The sequence below is a fragment of the Zerene cesonia genome, chromosome 8 (assembly GCF_012273895.1).
Source record: "Zerene cesonia ecotype Mississippi chromosome 8, Zerene_cesonia_1.1, whole genome shotgun sequence".
NCBI lineage: Eukaryota > Metazoa > Arthropoda > Insecta > Lepidoptera > Pieridae > Zerene > Zerene cesonia.
The window spans coordinates 1,094,209-1,105,324 of record NC_052109.1 but is presented as its reverse complement, the minus strand read 5'-3'; the positions used below and the strand labels follow the sequence as shown (position 1 = coordinate 1,105,324).

General features: G+C 36.6%; 3 protein-coding genes across 3 annotated transcripts in view; 2 read left to right on the top strand and 1 right to left on the bottom strand.

The window, feature by feature from the left end:
- The window catches only part of LOC119828623 (DNA damage-binding protein 1), a 13,801-nt gene extending 9,599 nt beyond the window's left edge, over positions 1-4,202 (top strand). The window contains 8 exon segments of the mRNA XM_038350845.1: positions 7-80; positions 677-810; positions 1,595-1,720; positions 2,146-2,295; positions 2,570-2,700; positions 2,846-3,012; positions 3,315-3,541; positions 4,082-4,202. Of these exon segments, the coding sequence (XP_038206773.1) occupies positions 7-80; positions 677-810; positions 1,595-1,720; positions 2,146-2,295; positions 2,570-2,700; positions 2,846-3,012; positions 3,315-3,541; positions 4,082-4,162 (1,090 nt within the window). The 3' untranslated portion in view covers positions 4,163-4,202.
- Positions 4,203-4,355: 153 nt separating this feature from the next.
- On the bottom strand, positions 4,356-7,777 carry LOC119828607 (uridine diphosphate glucose pyrophosphatase NUDT14-like). Its single transcript, XM_038350818.1, has 5 exons — positions 7,631-7,777; positions 7,313-7,516; positions 6,680-6,890; positions 6,140-6,216; positions 4,356-5,736 (listed from the first exon to the last, which is right to left on the bottom strand). The coding sequence occupies exons 2-5, from the start codon at positions 7,500-7,502 to the stop codon at positions 5,579-5,581; spliced, it is 636 nt and encodes a 211-aa protein (XP_038206746.1). The 5' UTR covers positions 7,503-7,516; positions 7,631-7,777; the 3' UTR covers positions 4,356-5,578.
- Positions 7,778-9,012: 1,235 nt separating this feature from the next.
- Positions 9,013-10,768, top strand: LOC119828620 (HIV Tat-specific factor 1 homolog). Its single transcript, XM_038350840.1, has one exon. It carries the CDS (start codon positions 9,165-9,167, stop codon positions 10,716-10,718), a length of 1,554 nt encoding a protein of 517 aa, XP_038206768.1. The 5' UTR covers positions 9,013-9,164; the 3' UTR covers positions 10,719-10,768.
- The last annotated feature ends 348 nt before the right edge of the window (positions 10,769-11,116 follow it).

Below are 11,116 nucleotides of genomic sequence, written 5' to 3'. Positions count from 1 at the left end.
ACGCGCGTTCTCATGCCCTGACGCCGGAGTGGAAATATGTAGCCTGCTGATTATAATACACCATCACACGTTTGAGGTGAGTCATTAGTTAATAATCCAAGGTCTGCTGTTAATTATCCAAGGTCTGCGCGCGCGCAGCCCAGCATAAGCAGTGGAGATACAAAGCTTGCTGATTATTTCCGATGCCTGAAATTTGAATCTGGTACAGAACCTTTGGATTGATTAAAAATTATCACAGCTTTTAGGGTCACTCAGCTAATACCCTACCTGTATACCAATTTTTCATCAAAATCCGTTCAGCAAGTGATTGACGGACACACCTCCAAACAAACAAACTTTCACATTTATAATATTAGTGTGGTTGTCGGATATCAATAATGTTTTAATAATCAGTTCCATGAATCCGCAATTATCATTGACGGATTCGTAAGGATTGCGCCTTGCAGTTCCTACGTTGTTTATGCAACCTTTTTACGAACGAGTTTTATTTCTAATCTATACTCTTATTATAAAGCGGAAGAATTTGTTTGTTTGAACGCAGTAATCTCAGGAACAACTGGTCCTATTTGAAAAGATCTTTCAGTGTTAGATAGCCCATTTATTGAGGAAGGCTATATATGGACCACGGGCGAATCCGGGGGAGCTAGTAATATGACATGATAATGTCCACCCGTAGTGCTGCACGCGCACCAGCTGCAGGCGAGCGAGTTCGCGATGTCGCTGGTGTCGTGCCGGCTGGGCGACGACCCGGCGCACTACTACGCGCTCGGCACCGCCATACTCAACCCGGAGGAGTCCGAGCCCAAGCAGGTCCGCTTCTGCCCTCTAGATGTCTGTACTCATATCAGTCGTGTCTCGTTTCTGGTTTAGTGTATAGCATTCAAATGCTTTATATAAAAAAAAATACCAAAAAAATTGTAGTGATGTAATTTTTTTACGATTTTTTTTTTGGTCTTGAAAGGATTTTTTTGGAAGGGGAATTTTTTTTTAATAATATGTAAACGGTTTCAATGATTACTTATTCCACGATGTATCCATGGTTTTTAATCGAGATAAAAAGAGAAGTACAACGTTTTAGGTGTAGAGTAAAAAAATTATTCTGAGCTACATTATTTTGCGCATTGCAATATTGATGTGAAGTTGGGGAAAGCCGCTGATGCGCTAAATGCGACCGCGATATTATTAGTACATATTCAGTTTTTTATTAGGATTATATCAGTTTTTGCTTATCAGCTTAACATGGACGATAAGAAATAATACAGTACCGTTTAAAGTAGAGGAAACTATGGTTCTTGGGAGATTTTTCATCAGGTTTTTTTTTGTAAAAGTATAAAATAAGACCAAGAGTGCTTTCTTATGATATACACACTAGCAAAGGTATTGCCTGGTGGTGAGCTTAGTGAACCACCCATAACCTTCCACAACCGAGGTTGGTAGGTAGTGGCAGTGTTGCCTACTAGAAAATGGAAAAGGGAAAACTGAATGATTACTTATATTAATACAAACAAAACCTATGGTAGTTCATTCCCGAGTATGTAGCAGAAAATGGTGCATATTTTTATAATTTCAATCAATACTTTTTCCCCATTTGCAGGGTAGAATAATATTATTCCACTGGTCAGAGGGCAAACTGACACAGGTAGCAGAAAAGGAAATCAAAGGCGGATGTTACACACTTGTAGAATTTAATGGGAAACTACTCGCCTCAATAAATAGTACTGTGAGTGTAAGACTTTATATTGTTACATTTTAGCTAGATTTTTTTTATTGTGAGTAAAATTATTTTTTAATTACTTGCATTATCATATATGACCCGTAGAGAAATGTGATGAAAATGTATCTACAAGTATCTCTACTTCTATGTTTAATTTAAATTATATGAGCTTAAAATGTTTATAATTATGGCAACCTATCACTTAATTTAACTTTCTTACATAACATAAATTTACTTATAAATTAATAATATTATTTTATAAGTATTTTAGTAAATTATAGGAAAACGTCTGTCTTCGTTAACGTATATATTTAAACAGACGCACTATTAAGTAAATAAAAGATCAGGCTAAAAAATCAAACAAATAAGAAAATAACTACAAATATGATTTTGGTGGTGAACAAATTACTAAGAAAATAATAATTTCACAGGTAAGATTATTCGAATGGACGTCAGAGAAGGAGTTGCGTTTAGAATGCAGCCATTTCAACAACATAGTGGCCCTCTACCTCAAGGTGAAGGGTGACTTCATACTGGTCGGTGACCTCATGCGCTCCATGTCACTGCTGCAATATAAACAGGTGAGATTTGTGTGAAAGAAATCTAAAAAAAAATTTGTACAAATAGTGGTTGTGTATTGTGAAATAAATACCATTTTTTTTGTGTTTCTATTTTTGTTAATATGTCTGTGCTTTGTTTTTAATAATTGACTCTGAAGTGTTTTTTTATCTTTAGAGCTGTGTATGAAATAATTTAATTGATCTTATCTACAACTGAATAATGAGTTCATGTAAAAGTTACAAGCGATCAAATTATTCCAAAAAATGATTAAAATTTTTCCTTCGTTTTTTTTAGATGGAGGGTAGTTTCGAAGAAATAGCGCGGGACTACAGTCCGAACTGGATGACGGCCGTCGAGATACTAGACGACGATACATTCCTCGGCGCTGAAAATAGCTTCAATTTGTTCGTCTGTCAGAAGGACAGGTGAGAGAATATAAACCCAATATTCATTTTTTCAATTTTCATTTTTTTCACGGCCACACCAATGATTTATCAGCGATAGATACTATATTATTTCTGTTCTCCACCTTTTGGTTGTTTTACTTATCATTCGAAATTGTAAATTCAGCGCGGCGACGACGGACGAGGAGCGGCAGCAGATGGGCTACATGGGGCAGTTCCACATCGGCGACATGGTCAACGTGATGCGGCTCGGCTCGCTCGTGGGGCAGAGCGCCGACACCGCCGCGCCCGTCGCCAACCCCGCCCTGCTCGCCACCGTCACCGGCGCCATCTGTGAGTCTGCCCCGACACCACCACCACTACTACCGCCACCTACACTCGCCACTGGTACCACCACCAATAATATTGACCATAACTGGCCAACCAACTTAACTACCTATCACTTTCACCACCACCAACATCCACACCTTTCACTGCTATCATCACCAACATCAAAATCTGTTGCAATCAACCACCACCAATATCCATACGCGCCACTAGCTCCACAACCTACATCCATACCCGCCACCAGCATCGCCACCATTACAACAACGTACCACCCGCACTGAAAAAAACGTGACGCTTTCGTTCCGCAGGCCTGGTGGTGCAGCTATCGCCGGAGCTGTACGAGTTCCTGCACCAGCTGGAGGAGCGGCTGACGCACGCGATCAAGTCGGTGGGGCGCATCCCCCACTCTTTCTGGCGCTCCTTCAACACGGACATCAAGACGGAGCCGGCCGAGGGCTTCGTGGACGGGGACCTCATCGAGAGCTTCCTCGACCTGCAGCGCGACGTGCAGCGCGAGGCCGTGCAGGGCCTGCAGGTGCGCGGGACGGACGGACAGACAGACAGACAGACGAAACCAAATGAGATAAAAGTCAAATGTATAGAGGGCAGGCAACTGAGCTGGTGGTTCGCCTGATGGTAAGCGATCACCACCGCCCGTGAACAGAGCAGAGGTGGTGCCTCTGCGAATGCGCTGCCCGCTTTTAAGGGGTCAGGGATAAGGAAAGGGTTGACTCCTGAAAAGGAGAAGTGGAATGGGAAGGGTGAGGAAAAGGAAACAGGTCTCCAGCTCACCCGGCTTTGTTCAGGAACTACTGATCCAATTTGAAAAGTTTTTTCAGTGTTAGATAGCCCATTTCGTATACTTAAATCAAAACGACGTACAAAACTTATTTTTTATATCAAAGGGTGAACATTACCCAAATGCTTTCAAAATGCAACCCCTAATTTCAGATATATTAACCAGGGTGATCGACTCTAAAAAAAATGAGATTGAATTGAGAAACATCCGTCCTTTTTGCAATCATGGGTTAAAAATTGAATCGAAATGACTTTTAAAATGTTATTTTAATTGCAGATCGACGACGGTGGTATAATGCGGGATGCGACGGTGGATGACCTAATCAAAATAGTAGAAGACCTTACGCGAATACACTAAATACTTAATGTTTCCTTAATAAATATTATATTTAATTCACTCTTGTTGTTTTATTTGTTACATGGAAACTTTATCTCTTGACAATCAATATTGTCTACCATTCATATACTTTTTATGTGTTATTTAGGTATAATATGCTTTTTGTAATACAGAAGGAAGACATGCAGCGTGAAAAAAATAATACAACATGATATCCATTACAATCCCTTTTATTTAATTTCATCACAGTTTCATGCTTCATGTAAAATAACATTCTCCTTCACTATACAACATAAAATCGACACCACATTTAAATAATTTTAATAGTACACAAAAAGTTTATGTTTAATTCATCAAAATATTAGAAGCTCTCCAACTACTTCATTTTGCACTCTGAGCAAAATAGTCCAAAACTCCTGTGTGGTAAAGAATTTCCTTATTAAAACTTTAGTGATTAAAAAATGATTTATACAAAGAAATATTATGATGCCCAAAATACGATAATATTTAAATTTATTATATGAGCATAATATATGTCTTAACATTTAAACTATAAACTGGAATAGATTAATTAAAACGTCATCATCATCATCAAATGAGCATACAATTATATTACATACATAAATCTTAAAATATTTAATTTCGTGATGAAATAAAAATTATGATTTGATTCTTGCTAAAGAAAATGAAATAATGGTCAACAATAAACTAAAATTGTACTACATAAAAAAAACATTATTTTAATGCAAATTAATAATAACTATGGGGGCTTCTATTATTACGTAAGTTGAATTTCACTTAATCCCACTTTCGGGAGTGGGGGGGAGGGGCAGGTCACGTAAGTAAAATATGATACTTAATCTTACTACATGACAAAAAATTTCAAAACAAGCACATCACGTAAATAGTAGACGCCCCCATAGTTATTATTAATTTGCATTAATCAAAAGTTTAATAAAACTGACCCAATTAAAAACTTATTATGTCTTAAATACCGTCTCATAAACAAAGAGTAAATGTATGAATCATTATTAACAATCAATCAAAAGCTAAAATAATATATAAAAAGGCTTTATGAGAGTACTATAGTGTAATGTGCAATATTTTAGTCTCAAAGATTATTTGCCAATAGTTAAAATTTATACGAGTGTTTTTGCTGCTTGCTAATAAGTACTTTAATATTTATATTAGTTTTCACCAATTCATGCATACTCTTTACCATTAAATAGTTGCCTGGCAATATTGAGCTTTTGTTTGTAATAATGTACTAGTAACACAAAACTAAGAAAAATGAAGGAAATGAATTCCCCATTTGGTAAGGTTCTATAAAGATACTATAATCTGATCATTTAATGAATCAAGTTCGTACAACATACTTCAATTCAATCGTACCAAAAACCAAGTGTCTAATTCATAAAATCCACTCAATGAATGCATTTACTTAGTGAAACTCGGAGCTTTATAATGCAAGAACCACATGAGTGCAAACAAACAGCTCGGAGGGCTGGATATTGGCCCAGGAGATGTCACCATCTCTTCTATTTCTGGTATAGTCTTCTCGATCACTTCAATTATCTCATCATCCACTCCACCACCTAAAATGTTGGAAGTTGAAAGCAATAAAGTTTAAAAGTAGTATCAATGTCTACTAGTGCTATCCTTGTAATGTTAAAAAAATTGCAAGTTGTGAGAATGATTTGATTTTTGTTAGACCTTCATGTAACAACAGATGATTTGATTTATTGTATATAGTTGGGACTTGCATATAAGCTCTTTCCACTGGGGTACCAGTTCATTTAAGATCTCTTTATTAATTGAGGCTCTAGTTAGGACATAATAAAATATGAATTATTTTCTTCCAGTCAGGAAACACATAAAAAATGCATTCATTTTATGCCCGTCTTCTGTGGGGGTGCGGTACTTCCCCGGTGCGAGCTGGCCCAATTTGTGCTCCCACAATACAAATTTACAATATACAATATACAGATAGTAAATTACCTTGCTCTGTCTTCATGTCATCAGTAACCTCACAATAGAAGAATGTTTGTAAGGAACCCTGAACTCCTACACCAGATCTAAAAGTGAAATAATTATATGCTATCTTTGAAATTTTATGACCTTGTAATAAAACTGAGTTTTAAGTATGTTTAGAACTTATGTAAATTTGAGATAACATAATCTTTTAAAGAACTACATGATAATATGTCACATGGTAAATGTGTTTTGTATGTGTGCTCACAGCAATTGTATTGCATTGCGTAACTGTGATCTTTTATTGACTTTCTTGTAATTTTTTCCTGTCAGCTGTTATACTTGCACCAATATTGATAATTTTGTATGACATAGTATTTTAAATTATTCCAGACTTAGATGGGTAACTAAGTTGAAATTACAGGTTTATTTTATTCACTTTTAAATTATAAATACAATATGAGATCCTAATCCCTTGTCTACTTTTTTTCAACCAAAATGGAACAATTTTTTAACCGGAATTCTTTCACAAACAAAAGCAAATATAAAGCTCCTGCAAAATCTCACCTATAAGAGATAATTCTTTGTAATTTATCTAAAGGCACATCATAACCACATTCCTCAAGCACTTCCTCCTTGGCTATCTGTTCAACCGATTTATTTTTGTCTATGATTCCTGCACACATCTCTAGTGCTATGCCTAATGATGCTGGGTACTTTTTTGTATCTATTACTTTCGATTGTCGATCATCTGGATGGATGCTGTTATAATATATTGCTGTAAAAGTGGTTAGAGTTATAATGTAAAGCATACAAGATTGTTTCTTTAAACACACTAATCTCAAGAACTACTGGACCAAATTAAAAAAAAAAATCAATTAAATATGTACATGATCTCTGAGTGCTATATGGCATATATGTACCATGAGTGAAGTCGGAGCGAACCAATAGTTCTTTACAATATTGCACACCATTAAGATAAGATAAAAGAAGAAAGAAAGATTTGATTAAAAAATTAAAATTTATTTTATTTAATATAACTCTACATGGGCTACTTGAATTTGTTAATATAAAGTTAAAATTGAGAAGAGCAGGAGCGAGCTTAAAATTTCAAATAGAAATAATTCAATAAAATACTTTCGAAACATTATATTCTTTTTCTTGAATTCTATTAATATATACCTTGCAATGCAATATTACCTGGTCGGAACTGCTTAACGAAGATCATAACCTTCCTAGTTATGTTAAAAACTATGATAGCGACGCTATCGTGGACCTCCAATAGGTCCCAATTTTTTTCCTTGCCATTTTGAGTGTAATTTAATCTAAATGGTTTTACGTATATAGATTCCGGTAGCGGGGAAATGTACACGTCCTTGACATCTTCCATTGTTGATAACTAACCTGCTTAGTCCAACAATTTAAATTAGATAATAATACCATCTAAAGCTCATTTGTGTAAATATCAAGAGATCAAAAATAAATTACGAATTTGTAAACGGTACGGCTTGTAACTACCTTGTACTTGTATAATTTATGTATTGAACTTTATATCATTTTAATATGTATTACTATGCGAATGTAAAAAATTGTTCAGAACGAATTTGTTAAGGTTTCACTTTGGTTTTCACGACGAAGGCTCTGACAGTGTCAAGTGTCAATACACACACAATACGTCATACTCAATAATTTGTTAGACATTTTATTTAATATTTTGTTGAGTTTGTATAATTATTGGTAAGTAGGTTCTTTACGGGCAGTCCTCGGTCGATATAGGACTATTGCAAAAAAAATGGAACGGAAAACACTGGGCTATGGAAAGGGGGTGTTCGATGGATTGGAAGGTTGGGTGTATGGGAAACTAACGCGTCTGCCTTTTCAACTTCGAAAAATTTAAAAATAGTTGCAGACGGTGACTTACTTGCGAGTTCGATCGATGGGCTCCCAAATAAGTTACCTGAAATGGCAACAAGTGGGCAACAGCAGCTGACCGGCTAGGGATGTAGAGAGATGCGGCACTAGTATCACCATTGCGGGCCCGCAGGCCCAGCTAACCCATTAGACACTTTCATCCCTGAGCATATAGCTCTTGCATCTCCACTCTGGACGGTTAATTAAGGCAAGCCAGAGTGGGCGATCCTTAACCTCGTCATTGTTCACTCCGAACTGCCACCGAGGCAGTCCGGAGGCGAGGACAGGGTCCTTCCGCGGGATAACTAAGGACCGCGGGGGCGCTTCTCCCCGTCACTTCGGACAAGGTGCCCTGCGGGTTTATTTTTATTATTATTTTTCTCATTTCCATAATACTCGGGCACCCCCAGAAGGAAAGCACCCGTTATTTTGGAGGTCCTTTTGAGATTTTTAATGTATAGTGTGACATCAGCCGCAGCCTGCCCATGACTGCATTATAGAGATACAGCCCTAGGCGGTCCGCGGCCGATGTAGGATTATTGCAAGATATGGAAATTTAAAAACTGGTCTATGGATTGGGATGCCAAATGGACTGGTATTGGGAACTATGGAAAACTATAGCACCTACCTTTCTACTTAATAAAAATGAATAAGTGTTGGCAGGCGGTGACTCACCCTCCCACTGTATGGGCCCCCGAATAAGTCGCTGCAATGATGCGACAAGAGGGCAACATATTGTGAGCAGCTAAGGGTGGAGAGGCGTCGCTGGACTTTAAACGACGATCACGCGCTCCTTGAGGGTCCAGCATCACGTGCCCACACTCGACGATCATATTATTGAAAAATTATGTGTGTAATAAATGTTCTTTATTTTATGTTAAAGGCGCTCTCGTTATTATTCTGCAAATATTTATTGAGTTACCCAGTAAAAATATACTCTATAATTTTCTGTCAAGTCTGACAATCCAACAACTAATGCCAATCACAAATTACAATTGTCAAATCAACTCTCAAGGTAAAGTAAATATGAAATGAATTTATTTCTAGAGAAAATATACTATTATTTTCTTATAAATATTGAATTATAATGATTAGATTGAGCTTATTTATTTAACATTTGTAAACACAGTCTCTAATAATTATGGCTAAACTTCAAAAATCAGGATTCGTTATTAAACTTACCTCCGAAACGGTACAAAAATTGTCCGAAGAAGAACAAAAGGCAAAGACCGATTCTATTTCCACTAATACCATTGATGCCAGTGAGACGGAATCTACAAAATCGATAATTACAGACGAAATCAAAAACTCACAGTTATCGAAGGAGGTCATAAAAGATAGTGATAAATCTAACCAAAAACAAACCAGTAATGATGCAAGTAAGTCAAAAAACTCAGTGTCTGACAATAAAACTAATGAAGTGAACAAAGGCAATGAGTCTTGGGGTGACTATGCTCCATATGTAACATATGAAGGTGAAGAAGCCATTTATACAGACCCTTCTACACAACACAAATACACTTGGAACAAAACAACAAACTCTTGGGACCCGCAGTCAGGAGGTGATGTACCAGGTCGAGTCTATAGCTACGAAAATGATTTACATGTTTACACAGATCCTGATGGATCAAAATCCTTCTGGGATGAAGACAAGAAAGCCTGGCTACCAAAAGTGGATGATGATTTCTTAGCATTTTACCAAATGTCCTACGGTTTTGTTGACAATACTAAACAGGAGGAAGTTGTAGAGAAAAAGAAACCTGAAAAGAAACAAGATGCAGCTGGAGTGAAGAGGAAAAATGAACCACAGTGGTTTGAACCATCTGAAGATAAGAATACAAAGGTATATGTATCAAATTTACCTTTAGACATGACTGAAGAAGAATTTGTAGATCACATGCAGAAGTGTGGTCTCGTTGAACGAGACCCAAGCACACAGAAAATGAAAGTCAAACTGTATATGGATAAAGAACAAAACTGTTTCAAGGGTGATGCTCTATGTACATATATTAAAGTTGAATCAGTTGACCTAGCGCTAAAACTACTTGATGGCAGTGATTTTAAAGGAAACAAGATTAAAGTGGAAAAAGCACATTTTCAATTGAAAGGTGAATATAATCCGGCTTTGAAACCCAAAAAGAAGAAAAAGAAAGAGCTTGAGAAGATAAAGAAAATGCAACAAAAGCTGTTTGATTGGCGACCAGAAAAGTTTATTGGAGAGAGATCAAAACATGAGAGGGTTGTAATTGTTAAGAACTTGTTCCATCCCACAGACTTCGATAAGGAGGTTCAATTGATATTGGATTATCAACAAGATCTCAGGGAGGAGTGTGGGAAATGTGGTGATGTCAGGAAAGTGGTGATCTATGATCGGCATCCTGAAGGTGTGGCACAGATAACAATGAAAGAGCCAGAACAAGCAGATGCTGTCATACAATTAATCAATGGGAGATGGTTTGGCAAGAGGCAGATAACTGCTGAAATATGGGATGGTAGAACAAAATACAGGATTGCTGAAACTGATGCAGATATCAGTAAGAGAATAGATAAATGGGATAAATTCTTGGAAGATCCAGAAGACAAGGAGAAAAAAGTACACCCGAAGGAAACAAAGGTTGAAGATGTGGGAATGAAAGAAAAGTGTAATACAAGTTCTGAACTGGACACAAAAGAACAAGAAAGTATTGTAAAGTAATCTAATGTGAATATCTTGTATATTTAAGAATAAAGTTTTAAGCATTTTTAGTTGCCATTTCATTAATTATTTCATACTACTAGTTTCATTTTTATTTCTTTTAATGATAGATAGACACAAATTTTTTTCTTTTAGATATGAAATATTATTTCGATATCAATTCAATTCAAATTACAAATAAATACATTATGATAGATATTATATTGTGTGATTGCACCATGTTTATGTACATAATATGTAATATGTAACTGATTTTGTTGAAATTTGATACAAAAATAGTTTGAGACCCGAGAAAGTACATAGGATAGTTTTTATCCCTGAAATCGAACGGGAACGGGAACTTTGCCGGTAACACCCTGGGTCTAGCTTTTCTGCGACTACGCGGGCAAAGCCGCGGC